Raw genomic sequence first — 23,137 nt, 5'->3', positions numbered from 1 at the left:
AAAAAGCTGCATTCTTGGGAGTTAGACATTATAGAGATCCGAAACGTCCCTGTCCATTTTAAGTATACGAATCTCCCTTTGCTATTTAGTAGGAGTTCCTGTGCCGAAGGTGAACATGGATGTTAGTTTGTTCTCTCTGTTCTATTTCAAGTTCTGATTATTATTGATCTTTTCTGCAGCTATTGAAGGATGGATTATTCTGGTTGCTGGAGTTCATGAAGAGGCACAAGAGGATGATTTACATAATGCATTTGGTGAGTTTGGGGAGATAAAGAATTTGCACTTGAATCTTGACCGACGCACTGGATTTGTTAAGGTATGAAAAGTTATAATTTAGGCTGTCTGACTAAAAAGTGGCCTCAAAATGGCACTAATTAGATTGAATAACTGAATAATACAGAAATACTATTTAGATCAAAAAGGAAATATATATGCTCCTTTATGTGTAGATTGCACATGGAAAGGAAACAGTTGTTGCATGTTGGGTTCACGGGTAACTCAAGCACAAGCTTGCTCTCCATGTTTTTTGCATGTGGATTATGGAGAAACAGCAGTTTGGGCCAGTCATGTTACTGGGCACTTTCTTTTTGCAGATTTGCTGTAATTTGCTTTGTGCATGTGGAATGCTTTACTTTTTATACACATGTACTGCTTGGGTCCACTATCATCTTACTTGTGGAAGGTGATATCCACTCTTAGTTCAGTTAACATTGTTACTTCCAAGTATCATTGAGAAGGAAGATAGGAAGCAGCTTCTAACTCAATCTGTCTTGCATTTTATCCAAAAAAGAACTTAACCTGTCTGTGATAACTTCATGTATACTCAACTTTACAATTTTCATACGCTTGTTGCAGTCATTTTAGTGTAATTGTAGAGTTATGTTTCTGTGGACCATGCTGTGTCGTGCTTACAGGTGCTTTTCTACTCTTTGCTAAGAGTGTGATGCTTCCATTTAGGGCTATGCGCTAATTGAGTTTGAGAAGTTTGATGAGGCCCAGAGAGCTATAAATGAAATGGATGGAACTGAACTGCTCACTCAGACCCTAAATGTTGATTGGGCATTCAGCAAAGGCCCATTCAGGAGGAGAAGTATGAGGAAAAGGTTTGTATTCACATCTCCTCGCCATTTTGTTAATGAATATGTTAATTGGTTAAATGTTCAAACTGGATACAAGATCTTTTTTATGCAGTGTTCTAGAATGTAGGAGTCGGAAATATAAGTATTCATCGATTTCCTTGTAGAACCCTTGAGGAAAAGGTTTATTAAATCACCATGTCTTAGTAGGATGATCTGAAACAGAAATCTGAATTTTGTTAAGATGGAAAACAATCTGAAATGTCAGGTGCACATTCTGAATATTATAAGACTATCTTAGAGATGTCTCATTCAATAGAAGAATGTATATGATACAAATAGATTTGGGGAAATAGAAGTAACACAAGGGGAGCAGATAACAAAGTTTTCATTTGTATGATGAATCTCGACCAAAGTACCTGAAGTTTTTCATCTTTGTGTTTTCCCCTTTCTCTATTCTCCTATGTTGGAGTGACCTATTATTTTAGAGTTTTTTGTTGCAGTCTAATATTGTACTCTCTCTTATCATCAATTTATTAGTTCTAATCCACCAAAAAAATATTTATTTTTCTATTTCTTGTTTTAGCTGTCTTTAACTGAGTTGTTATTTCTAAAATGTAATTTGGGTAATCACTCTCTGGATTGAACTAGTGATGCGATGCCATTGATTCACAACATTTAAGGTAAATAGTGTAAGTGCGCGGAAGTTTTACCTCAAGTCTCATATAAAATTCCGTTCATCAAGTTTGACCGTACAATTAGAAGATTAACCTCTAATTAAAACCTGTGGGACAAAATGAGGACAAGAATATGAGCTTGATGTTATACTCTATTGCAGACATGGCCTCTGTCGTCACATTTGTTATATGTATTTGATTTTGTCCTTTGATTATTTCTCAGATCACCTCGTGGTCATCGTTCTAGGAGTCCAAGGAGGAGATTTTGATTTATGCAGCAATTGGAAGACTCTTTGTGGCTTTCATTTAGGGTTAAGAGACCAATGTCAGGGATTGACGCTAACTGTAAACTCTATCTGGTTTTTATCTTTGGGAGAGATTTTCGTTTTTTTCTTCATTTACTTCCGTCCCCATTTTTGGGTACAGAGCTATCTTCTTGGGGTGCTTGTCATTTGTACACTCTGCTTATCTATTTTTTAGTGTTTTAGTGAACTCTCGGCATTGCCTTTTGCATGTTGTGCATCTTTTTTTGTGGGAAGATCAAAAGAGGGATACCCTTAAATGAAGGTCAAGAGAGGATGGTGTTGCATTATCTATCCTCCCCAGCAACTCCATTTTATATGATTTCTCTCCATTTCAGAATCCTGAAACAAGAAATGCTGATATGCTTTTAATGTTGTGTACCCTACCCATCTAATGCGGCAGCAGATCATCCAAAATGAAGCTGTATCCTGTTAATAATCTTCTCTTTTATACTACAGCATTCAAATTCATATCTTACATCTCAGATCTTGAATGAGGTTGATGTAGGCTATAGCTATGCTTTTGATGTGGTACGTTTTCAGTTCCCATAAACTAACAGAGAAAAGATCAAATCTGAGTAATTTCTTGTTCGATAAATTTTAGTGCTGACTTCAAGTTTGCTCATTACTTTGAAAATTGTCAAGTATTTTTACTTGTTACTTCAGTTCGAATTGTGTCTGTTTGGATTGAAGCTCATTCACTTCTCAAGTATTAACAGTTATATGGTACTGTACATAATTTGAAAAATCATAGATAAAAGAACTTTATACAACCTCAAAAACTATTGGGAAAAATCCAGAAAGAACCTTAGAAAAAAGGTATAATGCATTTAACATATATACATCAATGTTGTGACTTTTGAATGTAGACATGGATGAGGCAACAATCATAAATATTTCACTTGTAAGATCTATAACAAAGGTAAGTTTGAGAAAATTAAAGTCAGTAGTGAAATCAGCTTGCTTTTTATTACAATAAAATGAATAACCAATATTAAGGACTTGAATGTTCTCTTATATCGCCAATTTAAAGTTAAAGAATACATTTCGTAAGACTCATATCTACATTGTTCAAAGGAGTAACTCCTTTCAATTTGAACTTCCATAAGAACATTCATAAGACTCAAGTTCACAATTTCGATTTATTCTTATCACTTGACTAAGGCCTTTTACCGTCATTTCTCTATTGACTAATGTCCTATTTTTTTCGTTTCTATATAGGGAATGAGTTGGTATCCATATTTGTCGCAACCAAAATGAAAACGCAACCCTGTAGCCAAACAACCCAAAGGAGAGAAGATACCATCAGGGCCTACCAATGCTTCGTCTTCAACAATCCTAACTGTGAGTGGTTTCTCCTCATCATCAGAAAATCTTTTTCTGCAATCACTTTCTTTAGAATCTTGAGGTAATTGTTTTGTGCTAATAATCTTGATGTTGGATGGATGATCTTCAGGCAAATTCAACGTTTGATCATGAGCTTTTGTCTCTTTCACTTCTTTCATGGTGGAAAAACTATCATCTATAGACACTACTGTCAAATTCTTTTCCCGAGTTGCCATTATCAATTCTTGCAGTAGCAGCAGCAGCAGCAGCACTTCACCTGCCGATCGAAACCAAGTTTATGATGAAGAATAGATGTTGTGTGGTTGGTTGATTGATACATAGGTATATATATATATATAAAGCCAGTTCCGAGGAAAGCATGATGATGAAATAATCCTAATTGAAGTAGAGGATGAGGATCAGCTGGTTTATGAAAGAACATTACTGAGATTTGATGGGGCTAGGATAGGATACTAGGTTATGAAGATCCAAAGATGTAATGTAGTTTGTCCCTGACCCAACTCTCCATGTTAATCAACCTCTTAACATCACAGATGTGTATTTGTTTTATTTGAAATTACGTCCATAATTTGAAATCGATCAACATAGTATTATTATATGCAATATATTATTATTTTCAAATCAATTAATAAATTCAAAGTAAATAAAGAAATAACATACTAAACCAACTAATATATTATTATTACAATATCATTATGTAATACGTTAATATTTTTAAATCAATCAATAAATTCAAAGTAAAATACACTAACTATATTCTTTATAGGAAAAATTGTAATTTTTGTACTTTAATTATAACCGAGCCAAGTAGTCTAGTCCCTTTCTGCTCATAGTAGCCTTTACTATTTATAATGGCAAATACCCCCGAAACTAGAGTTGTGAATTCGACTCTTGAAGTGAGTGACTCAAGATCTGCAAGGACTAAATCGAGCTTCCTCCTCCACCATTGGAACGAGTTCACTTACACTTTCCCTTCTTCACTCACACGCATCGACCGGCAGGCACGTGTGTCGCCCAGGGCATAAGGGGCATGATGACTTGACATCATCCTCATCTTCCTCCGACTTATCACCAGCAGTCTGTTCAGTATTTCAAATTCAATGATGGCAACTGAAGGAGTTGTACTTTTGTTCTCTTAATTAATTTGGAATGAAATTGATAATTGAAAAATAATATTTTTTTAAAAAAATGTTGCATATATATCGAGGATAAATTTGATCGGAAACTGCACAATTCGTTGGAAATTTGCATCTGGATTTCACATGACTGTTTAATTTGAAAATTTTGAGAATTTTTATTCTTTTAAGCCAACCAAAATCAAAGTAATTACTCTTTCTAAGCTAGGAATTAATAATCTCTCTCTTTTTTTTTTTTTTACAATGCATTATTATCTATATTATAAATAATCATAGGATAAAAGCTTGGCAAGTTAAATAGTACTATCATGGTCGTAAAAAACTAATGCAACATTTTTCTTGTAATTTTAATAAAAAAATTACATGAAATTCATAGATTTGGTTGAGAAAAAGAGAAGAAATGTTTGTCCCATGATTCTCCTATGTGGGACAACTTTAGATAATGGGAGAATGATGGGAATTGATAAGTATATATAGTATTGCCGGGGTAATTATTTTACATTCATATATCTTTGTCCCATATAATAAATTTATTGATACAATAAACTTCTTATATTCAATTCACGTCCAAATTTGAGTTTAAAGTGTTATGGAGATTAGAATAAATATGGGTTGTTCTATATGCGCACAGCCCGCTCTGAGCAATATGTGTTTGGAGGAATGTTTCAGTCTAGAGACATATCTTTTTGTAGCAAAAATTTTTGAACGATTTTAAATTTTTTTCAATTTTATAAAATTCGTAACAATATTTTTTTTAAAAAAAACAATTTTCAGCATCATCATTATAGTCCAAAAACCGATTTGCTGTTACACATTATTGGCTGTTAATGGCTGCAATTGCATTAAGATGTGAAGTTTGGCCATGGCTATATAATGCCATGCCATTCCTCATTTTTCAGACAACACAAACAACTCCAAACTCCAACACTGGTATTTCTCTAACGACTAATGTCCTATTTTTTCCGTTTCTACATTGGGAATAAGTCGATATCCATATTTGTCGCAACCAAAATGAAAACGCAACCCTGCCGCCAAACAACCCAAAGGGCAGAAAATACCATCAGGGCCTACCAACGCTTCATCTTCAACAATCCTAATCATGAGTGGTTTCTCCTCCTCATCAGAAAATCCTTTTCTGCAATCACTTTCTTTATAATCTTGAGGTAATTGCTTTGTGCTAATAATCCCGCTGTCGGATGGATGATCTTCAGGCAAATTCGACGCTGCTTTTATCTCTCTTGATTCGTTTACGGTGGAAAAACTCTTACCTGCAGACGCTACTGTCAGATTCTCTTCTCGAGTTGCCATTATCAATTCTTGCTGCAGCAACAACAACACTTCACTGCCCGATTCGATCGAAACCAATTACGTTAATGATGAAGAACAGATGCTGTGTGGTTGGGTGGTTGATTGATACATAGGTATATATATATAAAACCAGTTCTGAGGAAAGCATGATGATGAAATAATCCTAGTAGAAGTAGAGGATGATGATCAGTTGGTTTATGACAGAATATTACCGACTTTTGATGGGACTAGGATAGGACACCAGAACGTGAAGATCCAACATGTAATATAGTTTGTCTCGGACACAACTCTCCATGTTAATCAACCTCTTAACTTCACACACATTTATTTATTTTATTTGAAATTCTGTTCATAATTTAAAATTAATTAACATAGTATTATTATATGTAATATATTATTATTTTTAAATCAATCAACAAATTCTAAGTAAATAAAAAAAACAACATACTAATGAGTGCATTATTGGTTAATGGCCTGGAAATTGAAACCAATTATTGGTTGTTAATGGGTGCATTACGAGGTGATCCTCTCTCTCTCTCTCTCTCTCTCTCTCTCTCTCTGCCTCTTTCTATTTGAGCTTTGTTTTGATAACGAGCTTTTAAATGTTTGATTGAGGCATTTTTCGGTATAATGCTAAAATTGAAAGAATTACAACCGTTTCATCTTGATAAAAGTTACATTGTACCTAATGCACCACTGATACGGGATGTATATTTTCTTCAAGGCAAGCACTGAGTTCTGTGATTCGGTTAAATTTACGATTTTTCATTTAACTGAGAATTGTTACAATACAATTCTCGTTGTAAGTTTTCGATTTAATTTTTTTTTACCGTAAATATCATTTCTAATTGTTATACGTTATTTTTTCCAACATGGCTCTCGTTGCTTTGATTTTTAAATCCAGTTATTATATTTCAAAATGTTGTTTCACAATTACACGAAACTGAAATCTTTACAATAATTTTGACCACGTGTAATCAACATGCACTATGGTTTAATTTTGGCCAAACATTTACCATAATTTTTAGATGTTACTTATGTTTCGGTCTCAACAAAAATAATAAGTACGTAGTAGCCGTTGCACACATAATTAATTAGTATTCGCCGTGATTCTTAATTACTTGTAATTAACTAAGATAAAAATTTACATTTCTTCTTATACCTCTAGTTTTATCCACAAATAACTAAAAATTCAAATAAGAAATGTAGTAATTAATAGTTAATATGTATTATATCTTAATATACATAATATGTATTTTAAATAAACACAATATACATAAATATATAAATATTGTATATATTGATAAAAAAAAATTATATAACCTATGTAACTAAAAACATAAAAAAAATAAACTTTTATAACAAGTCATTAGATGCATGCTGCATTTGGTGCTATCTCCTCGTATCTAGTGTTTTCTCCACTCCAAATCAACATTAAATCTCACCAAACAATCATATTTTTAATCAAAAATTGTCCCATCTTCCTATGAAGTGTACATATACCTTTCTTTTTATCCCTTTCTGCTCACATACAATCATTAATAAATGCACCTCTCACCATATTTATTTGTATATATTGGAATTTCGATTTTGAATCTTGTTGTATATTTTATTTCATTTAAATACGTAGACGTCATTCTTATCTACAAAATATATATTTTTTTTTTTAAGTATAACAGATGAAGTAACTTTTCTATACACTTAGATTCATATATTAAATGAGTAGAAGGTGAAGTTATCATAATTTGAAATAGAAAATTCAATTTAATTTGTCCGTATGTGTATGAATATAGTGTTCATGGATTTTATAAAATTTAATGTATTTTTTATTCCGTTTAATATAATATGCATTACCATATGTATAAAAATCTTACCTTAAATTTAAAAAGGAAAAATTACCCTTTTCTATTGTTTTATATAATTGCACATAAACTTTTTATGAGTTGAAAAATTACATTTAGTGTCCTTGAGGTTTGCTTCTATCTAATAAATAAGTTCCTACATTAGTCAAAATTTATCGAATTTGCTGATATTAACAAAAAAAAAGGGGAGGGATAAAAATCTATAATTACCTTCGATTGACTTATTACTGATTTAGTATAGGACAAATATTTTTTTTTATAATCAAATTACTTATGTATATCTTTATACGTTAATGGATGTGAGGAGGTACATTTTTACCGTGGTAAAAACAGTTTAGTCGAAAAAATCTATTTGACATATAATAAATCAGTAATAAGTCATAAAAAATAAATATAAATTTAAACCACATGAGGTTTAGTGTAATTAGAGCAAATATTAGGAGAAGAGGAGTATAATTATTTTTTATAAAAAAATAACATTAAATTTGTACAGGTGATATATATATTATATACATATGTGAATTAGAATAAAAAAATATAAGGGGATATGACTTTACATCTTTTGTATTTTTGGGGATATTATATAAAAATGTTGCAAAAGGTTGAATGCAACTGTAAACCATTCAGTTTGGACCCCACAGCATTAAAAATTTAAGCGTCTCCTTCGCTCTTACTGCCCACCTATCCATTAATTCTCTCGCAGAGAAACCACTAATCATGCATGCGGCCTGCCGCCCTTGCCATCTTCCTTCATGCACCGACTACTCAACCAACCCATTATCTCCAACCCTCCATACCCGTATAAATATGAAAATGGCAATTGTTATACTATGAAGAGAGAAGAGTTCAAACCAGTGTGAAGATTTATATATATATATATATATATACAGTTATTCACAGGTAGAGCAAGAAGTGCTAGGTACCCTTTGGGATTCCTGTTCAGATGGAGATAGAGGTGGCAGGTGGTGGTGGTGGTGGTCCGGCGGCTGCTAGTTATAGTGGCGGTGGCAGTAGCGTTGGTGATGTAGAGAGGGGGCTGCAGCCGCGGTGAACCGGGTCGGATCATGGCTATTATGGGTCCTTCTGGCTCTGGCAAATCCACCCTTCTTGATTCCCTGGCAGGTACTTATTTTCTCTTTCTGTCAAAAATGAAACTTTCATGCATGTCTGTGTATATATTGACTGTATGTTAAGACATGTCTCTTTATTTGTATGTTTAGGCATCATAAGTGTATCATTTTGGGCTGGATAGCTGCTTTGAGATGGTGCAAATCTAATTATCGAAGTATACAATCGAACAGGGATAAAGAACTGAATCCTGTTGGACTTCTTGATTATAATTTTTGGTATAAATTGCTAGCTGGGCTTTCGGCTTCACAAATCACAAGCCTAATAGACACTATCAATCAATCAAGTTGAGAGGGGGGTTAGAGTAGAGATATGCGATTCTCACCGGTCACATTAGTGTATCATTCCAACTTGTAGCTTGATAAGATCTTTATATAGAACATGAACAACTACTGCACAAGTGATGGAGTGATGGATACGTTTCTACATTATAATACACAGATGAATTCTTCAGTAAGGTGTTCGTTTCATGTTGAAAAAGCTGTTCATCTCTTCTTTATTTCGATGTTCAATGATACTTTTTACTTTGGCCACAGGTAGATTAGCAAGAAATGTTGTCATGAATGGAAATATTCTTCTCAACGGGAAGAAGAGGAGACTGGACTATGGTTTGGTTGTAAGTACCTTAGCCAACATACTATGGATCAATCAAATTATGAGTCGCTAGATTTTCTCAAAACTTTGCCAAGTTTCAGATGATGGTATTAGTTAGGTGACTTCTGATTGGCAATAAAAGCAAGCATACTGCTTTCTCCATTTTTTACATTGTATGATCAAAATTTTTTGCATCAATCCAAGCCTGCACTCTCCTGTCTGAAATGGGCCATTGTTATGTCAAAAACGTTTGAGCTTTCTTAAGTTATAAGTGGAACTTCTCGTGGTGTTAACTTTACCTTCATGTAAAGAAATTTGATGGCCTCTGCACCAAAACGATATTTCTAGTGTAGAGACTTTTTCACAAACTGCACTAGCGATGATTAGCAAAATTTCTCATTTTTAGCCATCCAAGAATTCACAGAGTGTCTAGCACAAGGTGACATATAGAATTTCCATGTTTCAATTCTGAACTTGACCGTGTTATCATGATGAGATGTCCGAAATCTTGTGCACAGTGATGAAACACGCAATTCTGGTTTCTCATCTCCGGTCTTTGTAATTCTTTTTCTTTTTTTGACTGTTGCAGGCTTATGTCACACAAGAGGATGTATTGTTGGGGACTCTTACAGTCAGAGAAACTATAACTTACTCTGCTCATTTGAGGCTTCCATCCTCCATGACAAAGCAAGAGATAAGAGGCATCATAGATGGAACTATAATGGAATTGGGCCTTCAAGATTGTGCCGATCGCCAGATAGGAAATTGGCAATTAAGAGGCTTAAGTGGTGGAGAAAAGAAGAGATTGAGCATTGCCCTTGAAATTCTAACGCGGCCTCGACTACTCTTTCTGGATGAGCCTACTAGCGGCCTTGACAGCGCAGCAGCCTTTTTCGTCATCCAATCTATTAAGAATCTTGCACGAGATGGAAGAACTGTTATCTCCTCAATCCATCAGCCTAGTAGTGAAGTTTTTGCACTGTTTGATGACCTCTATTTACTGTCTAGCGGTGAAACAGTTTACTTTGGAGAAGCTAAGATGGCAGTAAAGGTATTAATTACAAGAAATACTTCTCTGAATTTCTGCTTTTGCTCAAACAGTTTTGTTTTCTGTTTTCTTGATTTATACATGTCATACTATCTGATTCTCAGTCTAAACTTGTCAGTTTTGATTTTCAGTTTTTTGCCGAAGCAGGGTTTCCCTGTCCAAGTAGGAGGAATCCCTCGGATCATTTCCTGCGCTGCATTAACTCAGACTTTGACATCGTGACAGCCACATTGAAAGGTTCACAACGACTACGTGTATGAATCCATACCACATTACTGCCTCCATTTTATTGCAATTTTCTCGCTTTCTGTTGGCTACTTGAAACTTCTATGAATCATTCTTAGCTAGATTTGAATGTGTGCAAAAATATGAAAAGAAGGTGACTGTAAAACAAAACATTAACATGGTTCACACAATTTTTCCTATGTTCACAATTATTCAAAAAGCTGTTTTGTGTGAATTACAATATGAGGTGCTATCAACTATTTATACTAGAGCGTCTGTGAAACGTTTCTTAGGGGATCATTTTAGCAGATTTGTGTGTGTATGGCATGAAATTCATATTTCATTTGATAAAATAGAATATAAAAAGTTATTGTTCTACCTTCTAATGACAGGAAGAAGACAAAACATCAGATCCTCTGATGAATTTGGCAACAGCGGATATCAAATCAGTACTTGTTGAAAAATATAAGTTCTCACAGTATGCAAGAAAGGCAAGATCAAGGATGCGAGAAATCTCCACTATCGTAAGTAGTCCTAATTCCCTTTCTATGATTTTTGTTCATGTTACTTTCTTCTGTTCTTATTCTAAATGAAGAAAGAACTATTATTTGGGACCAATTATACATAACAATTTGTGAAGCAAGATTAATAAGCTCATGAATTGCAGCAAGGCCTGGAGATTGGAACAATCAGAGGAAGCCAAGCAAGGTGGTGGAAGCAGCTTACAACATTGACACAGAGATCTTTCTTGAATATGTCTAGAGACACTGGATATTACTGGGCTCGAATAGTCACATACATTGTTGTTGCTATATGCGTTGGGACTCTGTTCTATGATGTTGGTACTGGTTACACAGCGATATTGGCTCGTGGAGCTTGTGGTGGCTTTGTGACAGGCTTTATGACTTTTATGTCCATTGGAGGATTCCCGTCCTTCATCGAAGAAATGAAGGTAAATGAGCTCATATAGATGGTTGATCTGGAAAAATTAACTCATTGAAAAATGAAATCAAGGGACAATAGTAGTCATGGATTTTTCTTGAAAAACAGGTGTTTTATCGAGAAAGGCTTAATGGTTACTACGGCAATGCTGTGTTCATACTATCGAACTTCCTCTCTTCCCTCCCGTTCTTGGTTGCAGTCTCGACTATTGCAGGGACGATAACGTTTTACATGGTGAAATTCCGGTCTGGATTTTCACATTACGTCTTCTTTTGCCTTAACCTTTTTGGATGCATTGCTATGGTAGAGAGCGTCATGATGATCGTAGCTTCGTTAGTTCCAAACTTCTTGATGGGTCTCATAACTGGGGCCGGAATTCTTGTAAGTAATCCTGCTCTAGAGCTTAAAAAATTCTTTACATTGCTTGTCAGCTCCTGCGTTTCCTCACCATTGTTCTGCACGTAGGGGATCATGATGATCACGTCTGGCTTCTTCCGGCCGGTGGTAGACCTTCCCAAACCAGTTTGGCGCTACCCAATTTCGCTCATCGGATATGGTGCATGGTCTTTGCAGGTACTAAGACAAATTCTTGAATCTTGCACTGCTGTAAGAATTTATTCCAGGATCACAAGTCATCACTTATGTTAACATGTTATCTCACCTGAGTATTGGTGCAGGGAGCATACAAGAACGATATGCTCGGAATGGTATTTGATCCTCTAGTACCTGGTGATCCAAAGATAAAGGGAGAGGATGTGCTAAGACATATGTTCCGAGTATCATTAGATCATTCCAAGTGGTGGGATTTGTTTGCGGTCTACGCCCTCATCGTATGTTACAGACTTCTCTTCTTCATCATTCTCAAGGTAAAAGAGAGATCAGCACCAATTTTCCAGTCACTCTATGCAAAGAGAGCAATGCACCAGTTCAAGAAGCGCCCTTCATTTAGGAGGAAGCCGTCGTATTCGTCCAAGCGACATCATAATCTCCATTCGTTGTCGTCTCAAGAAGGTCTAAGCTCTCCAATCCCTTAGAATTCAGCCATCAGCAGGTGCTTCTACTCTTGAATTTTAGCTGCTGTTATAGAAGAGAACTGCTCTTTTGCTACCAAATACTTTCTTTTTCCTCTACATCACAAATTTACAATTAAAGTTGTGAAACATTGTAATGTAATAAGTGTGGCTTTTTAAATGCAATAGTTCTTGTAAAAAGACTAAATGGCAAAAACTTCTCTTGAAAACGAAAGGATAGCTTCATGTCCAAATCTCAGCTAGCTTCTTTTCTAAAAATTCAGGGATCGTATTGCTATTTTATTTTGTTTGGGGGTTTTTGTGCTTATTAGAAGTTTCGCAGGGGTAAAATGCAATTCACCCAATAATTATGCTGTCTTAAAAGAAAAAAGAAATTAGAGAAAAAACATTATAAAGGTAACTATATATAATAGTTTGCTTTAGATTTTATTGTCGCGGACTTGAAAAAATACGGATAATTACATTTATACTTCCCAATTTATGATTTATTTATACAAATTATCTATGTCTTTTTCATAATTACAAAAATCGTCCATGACAGTAATATATATGTAATTTTTTAAAAAGTAGGAGTGGTTTGCATAAATATGCTGATGTTTTTTGTAGGTGTATGTGTATGTATAATTATTCAAAAAGTAGAGGTGGTTTGTATAAATAGATTATATGTCAAGGAATGTAAATGTAATTATCCAAAAAAAATTACATCCAACTACCATATTGTTGGATTTAGAACGGTGTACAATTGTATTATCTATTTATACTGAAGAGGGGTCTATTGATTTCGTGGTCTCGTGTAATTATCTTTTGTACTGTTCTACCCTTACATTCTCATGACATAATTTGATGCTTTGTTGGAATGGGGAGTTTGATTTTATATTATACTTCATCCTAAATGTGGGATTTTTAGGATTGGGAAATACAGTTTACTGCCAATGGATACTTTGGCATCACAACACAAAATACCATGAAGTAAAAAGACTGGACAACATGTACATTACAATTTCCGAATTTTAGTAATTTCTAATGTTACTACCAAAGATTGATTATTCTTTATATAATAAATTATTAAAGTTTAATTTTTTTTTATAAATTAATATTTTCTATTACGGTCAAACAATATCAATGCAAAAATTTGTTAATAAATGATCAACGTTTTGGTGTCACTTACAAAAATAATTAATAGCCATTGCACAATTATAATTTTAATTAGTATTTTGTTATGATTTTTTTATTTTTAATTATGATAATTATCGATGTGGGAGTATATCTTAAAAGGTTGTATTCAAACCTTACTGGACGGGATAATAATAATTTTTAGACAAGTTTTGGACTCGTTTTGTTAATTCAATATCTGTACGACCCAATCTTTGTGCATTCAAAATCTTAACATATATAGACTTACAGCAACCATCCGATTATTTTGGTTACTGTGGATCACGATGAAATCATATAATTGGTAAAGTTTATAAATAGACACCCTTCATGTTGCAAGAACAATTTTTTGCAACCCTCATTCATGACCTTCACTTATCTTTCTGGTATGATCTATCTTACTTAAACATCAAAGAAATATAACCAGAGCATTTGCAATAAGGTCCTAACTAGATTGACAATGGGATGGTTTGAGACAAATTGGGGTCCAATATAACCAGAGCATTTGCAATAAAGTCCTGACTAGATTGACAATGGGATGGTTTGAGATAAGTTGGGGTGGACCCGAGACTCGCCCAGTTTCATTTCAAGAACCCAACAAATTTTAGATAAAAACTCGGTCCGTTCGATTGTTGCACCTCCTCGGACCCGACCCAACTCGACGCGGTCAAATTTGTTAAACTTGTCTTTTTAAGAAGATGGGTATTTTCTTCAATCAAAATATATGATATTATTCATAAGAAATTAGGAGTGTTAATACTTGCTAATACATTAATTAAATGTGGTATTCTGTTTGTCTACCTTAATTTCTGAAAAGTTGCCTATTAGCCATGAAGATGCCATAAAGTTCATGGTACTATTTTATCAACTATTTTTAATGAATATATGTTAAGAGCTCAAAGCTCAACCAATTCAATAAAATTAATAGGGTAAATTATGTACATTTTACCATTCAAACTATGCTTGATTTTACACTCTGTCATATTTTTATCTAACTTTGCGAGATTTGTACTTTGGCATATATGACGTTTTTTTTGCCGGAAAAAGCATCACATGCAATTCACATATAAAAAAGTCACATCACATTGCCTCTAGGTAGCACATATGAAAAATCAACAGAAAAAACAATCATCTATGATAAAGTGTAAATTTTGCAAAATTAAAATTATAAGTTGCTAAAAAAAAATTTAGACGATAAAATATAAAATGGAGTAATTCGAATGACAAAATATAATTTATTCAAATAAATGTTAGTAATTAAATTACCAACATTTAATTCAAACGTCATGAGTATGAACGTTTATTTGAGAACGTAGAATTCGTAAGCAGTAATTTGTTTATAATGAATGATGCATGCACGTTTAAATGATGAAGGAAGAGAAAGCATTCAAATCTGTATTTAATTTACTCGATGCTTCAGGACTAGTACAATAAAATATAATATATATATATATATATATATATCAAATCTGTATCTAATTTACTCGATGTTTGAGGACTAGTACAATAAATATATATATAAATATATTATGGTGGTGATTTGAGCAAAGGAATGAGATTCGGTGGATATTGGCAGGAATTGATTGAAACTTTAGCATGGGCTCATGAACGCACACCTTTGGCCAATTTGATTCGATGGAGAGATAAACCTGTGGCGCTTTCCATTGTGCAAGCAAGATTGGTTGGATTAGCCCATTTTTCTGTAGGTTATATATTCTCTTATGCGGCTTTCTTGATTGCCTCTACATCAGGAAAATTTGGCTAATTTTTGAATGTGTTATATCCGCGATAATCTCATTTCTTTCGATGGAGCGAAGGCCCGTCTTCTTATATTTCTACATCTAGGATTCGACTTGTATCATGGATACTAATAGGACCTGAACCATTATGGCAAGGAAAAGTTTGATTCAGAGGGAGAAGAAGAGGCAAAAATTGGAACAGAAATATCATTTGATTCGTCGATCCTCAAAAAAAGAAATAATCATAAGGGTTTTTTCACTACGCGGAGTACGTATTTTCTTGCTATTGATTTGCACATTAGGGATCATCATTTTGAAGGGGCAGACAGGGGTTCTAATCGATTAAATTGGCAATTTATTTGGCATTCCAGGGTCCCCACAAAAGTTTTAAGTATTTGCATGGTGTGTTTTGTCGTAATGCATAGTGAGCTGATAGTACCTACACGGAGGGAGCTCATTACGATCTTAAAACAGCGTCAAGTGACGTGATTTCTATATACCAGTTGTTTTAATATTTATATATGTATCACGAGTATTATTTATCTTGATTTACCAAAAAGCTATGTATACTTAAACTAGAATTTTCACAATATTTATTAACTGTGAAAATCTTAAAGTAACTAATTTTGATTGCAAAAGCGTCTCGACTAAACTGTGCTCTCTCTATATATATATATTCAAAAAATGCCCTTCTCTTTAATTTCTTTTTTTTTAAAATAAATTTCTATTCGTACATATTTAAAATCAAAAGTATTTTTATTAGTTTTAATAAATTATTTATTTAAAATATTAGTTGATCAAATTTACAAAAAGAATACAATAATAACAATTATGGCACACATTAAATGTACATCAACTGTTAAATATACCTCAAATTGTCAATAAGAACACTTTCGGCACCGAACTCTGCCCATGCTGTTGAACCATCAAAATGGTGAAAAACACAGGATCAGTGGGCCCCACTCCTTAATTCCATGCATGTTAGTGAATACGACATAAAATTGGATCATTTCATACCTAAACTTTGGTTCTTAAATTATTTATAGGGTTAATTACACTAAAATTCCCTGTAAAATTGTAAGATTACACTTTTATCCCAAAAAAAAATAAAATTACACTTACACTCCCTTCAAAGTTTCTTCCTTTACACCTGACACCCTTCAAATAGAATTTAGACGAAAAATATTAACACTAAAAAAACAAGTACATAAATTTTCAATTTTGTGCATCATTTGACGTTTTTATGTATATTTTTTGTACTTATAAAGAGATAATTAATGATATATATATAGTTAATAAATAAATTATCATTCTATAAAAAAAAAATAGCAATTTACCTTCTGTGTTTTTTAACATATAACGATTTATTTCTCTATATTTTTTAAAATGAAACAATTTACCTCCTTAAATTAAATTACTATTTTTTTCATAAAAAAATTAATTTACTCATTTGTAATATCACATAACATAAAATTGATATAATGTAATTAATCATGTAAAATTGAATGAGTTATTTAAGTAGTGATAAGCGTTGAAACGTCAAAATCATGTGATAGTTGGAAATGGTGGAAGACAAATGAAATTTCCTGGTTTCTTGAAATATATATATATATATATATATATACATATATATATATTATCCTGAAATGGGCAGCACGTCAAGAACACCATACCTTATTAATTATGGTGATAAGATGAAAGCTGACGAACTCATTCATTATTAATCAATCGTGGAAATAAAGATAATTAAGTAGGGACTCATTATTAATTATAATTAAAGGCAAATTAATTATATTTATACTGTTAATTAAGTGGGAAATCAAGCTCGTGTCAATTAAGTTTGGTAGCTAAAATATGGGGCAAAATGTTTTTTAGTCCTATAAAATAAGAGCAGATTTGTTTTGATATCATAATTATGGTAGGTGACGCTTTTAATCACATAAAACTCAAAATCACGTTATTTTAGTCCTAAAATTACAGTGTCTTTTTAGTTCCAAACAACGATTTTTTATTCCCAAAACCACAACGCACATAACTTTTAGTAATGATCAATTTTTAATTTGATAATTATATTTAGACTATATTTAAAAATGTGAAATTATACTTTTTCAAAAAAGTTTTAAAATTATACTTACACCTCTCAGAAAAATTCGCCATTTACAACAGATCCACTCCACTAGCGTTTGAACGAAAAATGCTGACGCCAACAAAAATAATTACACAAACTTTCAATTTTAGTCTTCATTAAACATTCCTTTAATGATAGTTTTTTTATACTTGTAAGAAAGTAAATGTAATATATAAAGTCAAAAGGGTGTAACTGTAATAAAATACTATTCTTGAACATAGCTATTGGATAGAATTAAAGTAGCCGTTGATGAAAGGAAAACTAGTAATCTTTTGGTCCGGCAATGGCCTTTGGAAAATCACCTTAAACGTTTTTCACTTGATTTTAAGTGCATCAAAAACACGATAAATGAATACAAAGTCTGTCATATATATGACTTTGGTTATATTTAATATAGTCCTTCAAGTTATGTTTTTTATGAAAATTGGGATAAAAATTGTCAGCATGTAGTACAAGTTTCTAAACAAATTACTGGTGAAGGGGATTTTTTTAAAAAAAATTTACCAACTCCAAATATCATATATAATTAAAGAATTTAATTTAAACATAACATTTTAATAGTATAATATTATTGTAAATCTGAAGTTATCAAAATTAACACTGTAGTTTGGCAATTTATTTAAATAAATTTTAAAAATAGATATAAATACAAAAAATCTCAAAATTTTATTACAACCGTAAGCATGCACGTGGAAAAAATTACATAGAAAAATTAAAATAAAGATTATCTTAAATTAGTATTTTGGCAAACTAATAATTTAGAGGGCTTAACTGTATTTTTATCCTATAACTTAGGTCATTTGATGTTTTTGATCTTTAACATTTTAGGGTAACATTTTGGTCTTATATCTTTTTAATTTTCATAGTTCTTTATCCACCGGAGTTCATCCTTCTCGCCGTAACAATGCATGTCCATCTCACATGACCTTTTAAAATTGAGATTACTGTTTCTATAATTGACTTATTTTTGTCCTTTAATTATTTAATGTAATATTTTGGTTCTGTATTTTTTTAATTTTTTCAATTTCAATCCTTTTTCTTATTGGAGTTGATCCTTCTTGCAGTTGGAGGTGAACTCCTACGAAAAAGAACCGAAATCAAGAAAATTATAAAAATACAAGATTAAAATGTTATTATAAAAAGTTAAAGAACGAAAACACCAAATGATATATTTAAATTACGACACCAAAAATATATTTATTCCAATTTAGAGGATAAAGCTTTTGTAAACCTAAAAAATTGTTTAATATGAGCTTCTCAGTGAAATTTATTGATCATCGCTAAATATTCAGAATGTAATTTACTGTAAAATAAACTGACAGCTGAAAAGTGCTAATATAATCATGACATATATATATACTTTATTATTTACAACATTTTCTTCACTACTATATCTGCAATAGATGGTTTTTTAAGTTTTAAATTAGATCGAAGACTACTGAAGTTAAACCTAATCTAAAAAATTAGAAACCATGAAGCCACAAATTATGTATCAAAACCTTAAAAAATATGATTAATTACATTTAGATCTCCTAAAATTATGAAATTACACTTTATTCCGAAAGAAGTTTTGAAACTACACTTATATTTTTTTAAATATAAAAATAAAATTATTATATGAGAATGTTAAATGGGGGGTGAAATTAAAAATTTATGTAACTTTTTTTTTTGTTAACATAGCATTTTCTATTCAAATCTTAATGAGAGAGAGTCGATAAGTGTAAACAATAAATTTTCGAAGGGGTTGTATAATTTTGTATTTTCAAAAAAAATATAAGTGTAATCAGTCCTAAAAAATAACACAAAGCTTAAACCTTCACCAAAGTTGACATACATTTAGATAAAAGATATTAAAAGTCTATCAAAGCTGGTTTCTCAACTTTGTATCTACTTCGTACCAAAAGGAAAAAAGAACCAAATATCTACTCTTAGTAAAGGCACCCCATCAATATCTAAAAAATTTTTGGGGGGGGGGGGGGTGTTGTCTTGTCTGCAAAACTGGTATAATATGAAATGGCTCCTGTGTTCTCAACTTCCTCCTGCAACGCCATTCATGGCAGCATTCAAGTGTATCTGATAACATCACTATTTAATTATTATTATATATATGTATATATATATATATAGAGAGAGAGAGAGAGAGTGGGGGGAGAGATAGAACAAGTCCCAACTTGAGATCTTCAACATTTACCCTACATGTTTACTTATTAATAGCAGGGTTTTTGTGCTCTCTTCTTGTTGCTGATCATCAGTAGACCATGGAGATAGAAATCATGGCGGGTTCTGATCATCAGCCCGACAGTATCAGCGGCGGCGCTCATGATACTGACGGTGGGGAAGCATGTTTGGCGTGGGAGGAGTTGACGGCGGTGCTCCCTAACTTCGGGAATGGGCCTACGAGAAGGTTGATAAATGGGGTGTCGGGTTATGCTCTTCCGGGTAGGATCATGGCTGTTATGGGTCCTTCTGGCTCCGGCAAGTCCACTTTTCTAGATTCTTTAGCAGGTTCCTTCTCTCTCTCTCTCTCTGTATTACACCAACATAACATTTTCGAGTTAATGGTAAACATTAATAATTATTATTATAATCAATTTCTCTATTTAGTTAAACCTATATCTAATCGATTTATTTATTAATAATCAAGCCTCTATAATTTAAATTTAGTTGAAAAAACGTGTATTTAATTACATAAATACGCATTTTTATCCTAAAAAATAAATAAAACTTATAATTAGAAGGGAGTTAAGTGGAGAGTTTGTTCCCCTAACTATACATCTTATATTTATTTATATTTTTATTCATTAATTCTAAAATATAATTAATTAATTTCAATTACATATTTTTGAAAATTTAATTTTCATCATCAGATTGCGATAAATGGCATAAACTCTTTCTTTTTTCTTTTTCATTATCATGCACATGCATTGAGTTTGCATCAATGACCAGTTTTTATTAACTAATATTTATTAATATTGTAAGAAATCTAATTCGAGAAGAAGTAAAGCTTTTCTTTTCTTTTCCTTTTGTTAATTGTAATAAATAAGAAATGGTCGTAGATTAATGAAGAGCAACTGTCCGTGGGACAGTACACTATCCAAAAATTAATTAAGTACATTTACAAGTAATTTTAGTCGTTAATTCCCTTATTTATTTCGTTCCCAATTTGTTGGGAAGGGTGTGAATGTCTTTTCACTTCTTTTTACCCCTATTACAATATTAAACTTGAAACCATCTTTTTTTGTTTTTTTTTTAAATATGATCTTTTATTATAGTTAATTATCTTGGTAAAAAAGAAAAAATATAGCAAATACTAATTGATCAAAGCTGCACTAACTGTTGTTTTTGCAAGTAAAGTCAAAACATAATTACAATCGAAACTCATCATAAATATTTTGATTATAGTAATGCTGAAAAATATTGAATAAATGATCAAAATTAGTATCATTGTGAGGATTATCTATCCATATATATATAAACTAGAGCATTTTTCTATATATACATATCATTTAATTATACTAAAAAATATTTTATACATATGATGTGTATATATATTAAATACAATATGAATATACAACAAAAAAATTTATAATTTTTAAAATTATAAGAGATTTCATATAATAATTATATCAATATCAAGGAAGATGGTGCAATTATCCCTGAGTTTTATCTCGTGTCTTGTGTACTTATTGAGGGGTAAGTAGTAGGCAGCTGCAAAACACTAATTATGACATCTACCAACGTTATTTATGAAGCATTTAATTTGGTAGTTTAAGAGATGGGATATAAATTAATTATACTTAGAGTGTGTTTGATAGGGCTAAAAAATGGAGGAATCCTAGAAGTGGAAGTGAAAATGAATGTATAAGAAATGATCTTGTGTTTGATTAGAAAAAAGATATAGAGGTGAAGTAAAACTCGATGTATATGAGACTTCAATTTTGTTTTTGTTCAAAATTGGGCAGAAAAGTGGAAGTATAATGCTGAAAAGATAAAAAAGTACAGTTTTTATTTTTATTTACTCTATTACCCGTATATTTCTATATATATATATATTACTCAAATTCTTTTCTCCTACTCGCTGATAATACCGTACATAATTGTCAAAAAAAAAAAAAATCTCTTAAAAAACTACTGCATTGAAGTCAATTATCAAGTAAGCAATCTTGTTAGTATTTTTTATTTATTTAAATAAATAATTTAAAATAAATGAACAATACTCATTTTGATGAATATTTTTATTAATAAAAAATATTCTTAGTCTTATTTGATAAATATTTTTATTAATAAGATTTTTAAATTTCTAAAATTATATTAGTATAGTATTAGTCTATTTATTTTCTGATACAAAGTGAAGAGAAGGGTAATTTAATAAAATTATAAAAGTTAGTGTTTTCTTCTCAATCTGTTTTCCTTGTACCAAACAAGAGGAAGCATTTGTGATTTACTCTGTTTCTAATTATACCAAACAACTTAAAGGAAAACTATTATTCTTTTCTTCCTCCTCCCCCTTTCACTTTTCCTCCTTCTTCCACTTCCATTTTCTTCTCACTTGAATCAAATGAACCCTTAATTTCTATCACTTCTTAATTTAGAAAATAAAAATAAAAACAATAAGTATATAAAGTGGGAAAAAAAAGTGGGAGACTTTAAAATATATCCTTGTCCATTGGATCTTTAGGGATTAATTACTCTATAGTATAATCAAACTGTATATATATAGTCGGGTCAATAGTAAAAATCTCATCTCATATTTTTACGTCTCAGTACTGAGTAATTGACACGTATTCTTTCGACAAATTAATTGAATAATAATTCAAATATGAAAATATATACTATATAAAGAAAATGAGATCGAAGATCCTTCACCCGAGTTTAAACAATATAAAAGGCATGAATTATTTAAGAAATGAAGACGTGTCTTGACAAAATAATTGAACATACAAGGTACATACATAAATGTAATTTTTCTTGGCGACCAAAAGAGCAAGAAGTAATAAATTAGGATAATAATTCACATGAGCAGTCCTTACAGTACTATAGTATATATATATATTCACTGATCAGCATCAGCAAAAGCAAAAGCGCATTTTGCCAAACGATGGCGCGTCCTTTAATACTTGAATGTTCACTTTTTGCCACGTGGGTTTTGGTGGTTGTGGAGTTAATACATAGAAGTTATTACTGACTGGCGGCTGGGCGCATTCGCAGGTAGGCTGTCGGGAAACGTAGTCCTCTCCGGTAATGTTCTCATTAATGGGACGAAAAGGAGGCTCCGCTCCGGTCTCGTTGTAAGTATATATATTTTTGTACCATTGCTGCAAAGTTGCCACTCTCGTTTTAGAAATTTTTATAATTCACTCACATTTGATAAATAACGAGCAGTCGAGCACACTTGATGCATGTACTATGAATCGTTGCCCGCCCCAAAATTGCCCGGAAATT

General features: G+C 32.1%; 3 protein-coding genes across 3 annotated transcripts in view; all 3 read left to right on the top strand.

Annotated features, from left to right (window-relative positions):
* LOC105163640 (RNA-binding protein 8A) overlaps positions 1–2,395 on the top strand; it is a 3,687-nt gene extending 1,292 nt beyond the window's left edge. Inside the window, exons 2-4 of the mRNA XM_011082063.2 lie at positions 180–316; positions 958–1,103; positions 1,977–2,395. Coding sequence (XP_011080365.1) covers positions 180–316; positions 958–1,103; positions 1,977–2,022 — 329 coding nt within the window. The 3' untranslated portion in view covers positions 2,023–2,395. The remainder of the gene's footprint in view (positions 1–179; positions 317–957; positions 1,104–1,976) is intronic.
* LOC105163693 (ABC transporter G family member 15-like) lies at positions 8,761–12,909 on the top strand. Its single transcript, XM_020694341.1, has 9 exons — positions 8,761–8,830; positions 9,373–9,452; positions 10,020–10,481; positions 10,610–10,732; positions 11,096–11,227; positions 11,371–11,655; positions 11,754–12,026; positions 12,111–12,218; positions 12,323–12,909. The coding sequence occupies exons 1-9, from the start codon at positions 8,773–8,775 to the stop codon at positions 12,677–12,679; spliced, it is 1,878 nt and encodes a 625-aa protein (XP_020550000.1). The 5' UTR covers positions 8,761–8,772; the 3' UTR covers positions 12,680–12,909.
* Positions 19,808–23,137, top strand: part of LOC105163639 (ABC transporter G family member 12) — a 6,932-nt gene continuing 3,602 nt past the window's right edge. The window contains exons 1-2 of the mRNA XM_011082062.2: positions 19,808–20,200; positions 22,904–22,983. Of these exons, the coding sequence (XP_011080364.1) occupies positions 19,954–20,200; positions 22,904–22,983 (327 nt within the window). The 5' untranslated portion in view covers positions 19,808–19,953. The remainder of the gene's footprint in view (positions 20,201–22,903; positions 22,984–23,137) is intronic.

This window comes from Sesamum indicum, linkage group LG6 (genome assembly GCF_000512975.1).
Source record: "Sesamum indicum cultivar Zhongzhi No. 13 linkage group LG6, S_indicum_v1.0, whole genome shotgun sequence".
NCBI classification, from domain to species: domain Eukaryota; kingdom Viridiplantae; phylum Streptophyta; class Magnoliopsida; order Lamiales; family Pedaliaceae; genus Sesamum; species Sesamum indicum.
This window is presented reverse-complemented; position numbering and strand designations above follow the sequence as displayed.

Coding starts and splice junctions, on each gene's coding strand:
- LOC105163693 (XM_020694341.1), top strand. CDS start 8,773: ATGGCTATTATGGGTCCTTCTGGCTCTGGCAAATCCACCCTTCTTGAT. Junction 11,656..11,753: donor CCTTCATCGAAGAAATGAAG/GTAAATGAGCTC, acceptor CTTGAAAAACAG/GTGTTTTATCGAGAAAGGCT. Junction 12,027..12,110: donor TAACTGGGGCCGGAATTCTT/GTAAGTAATCCT, acceptor TTCTGCACGTAG/GGGATCATGATGATCACGTC.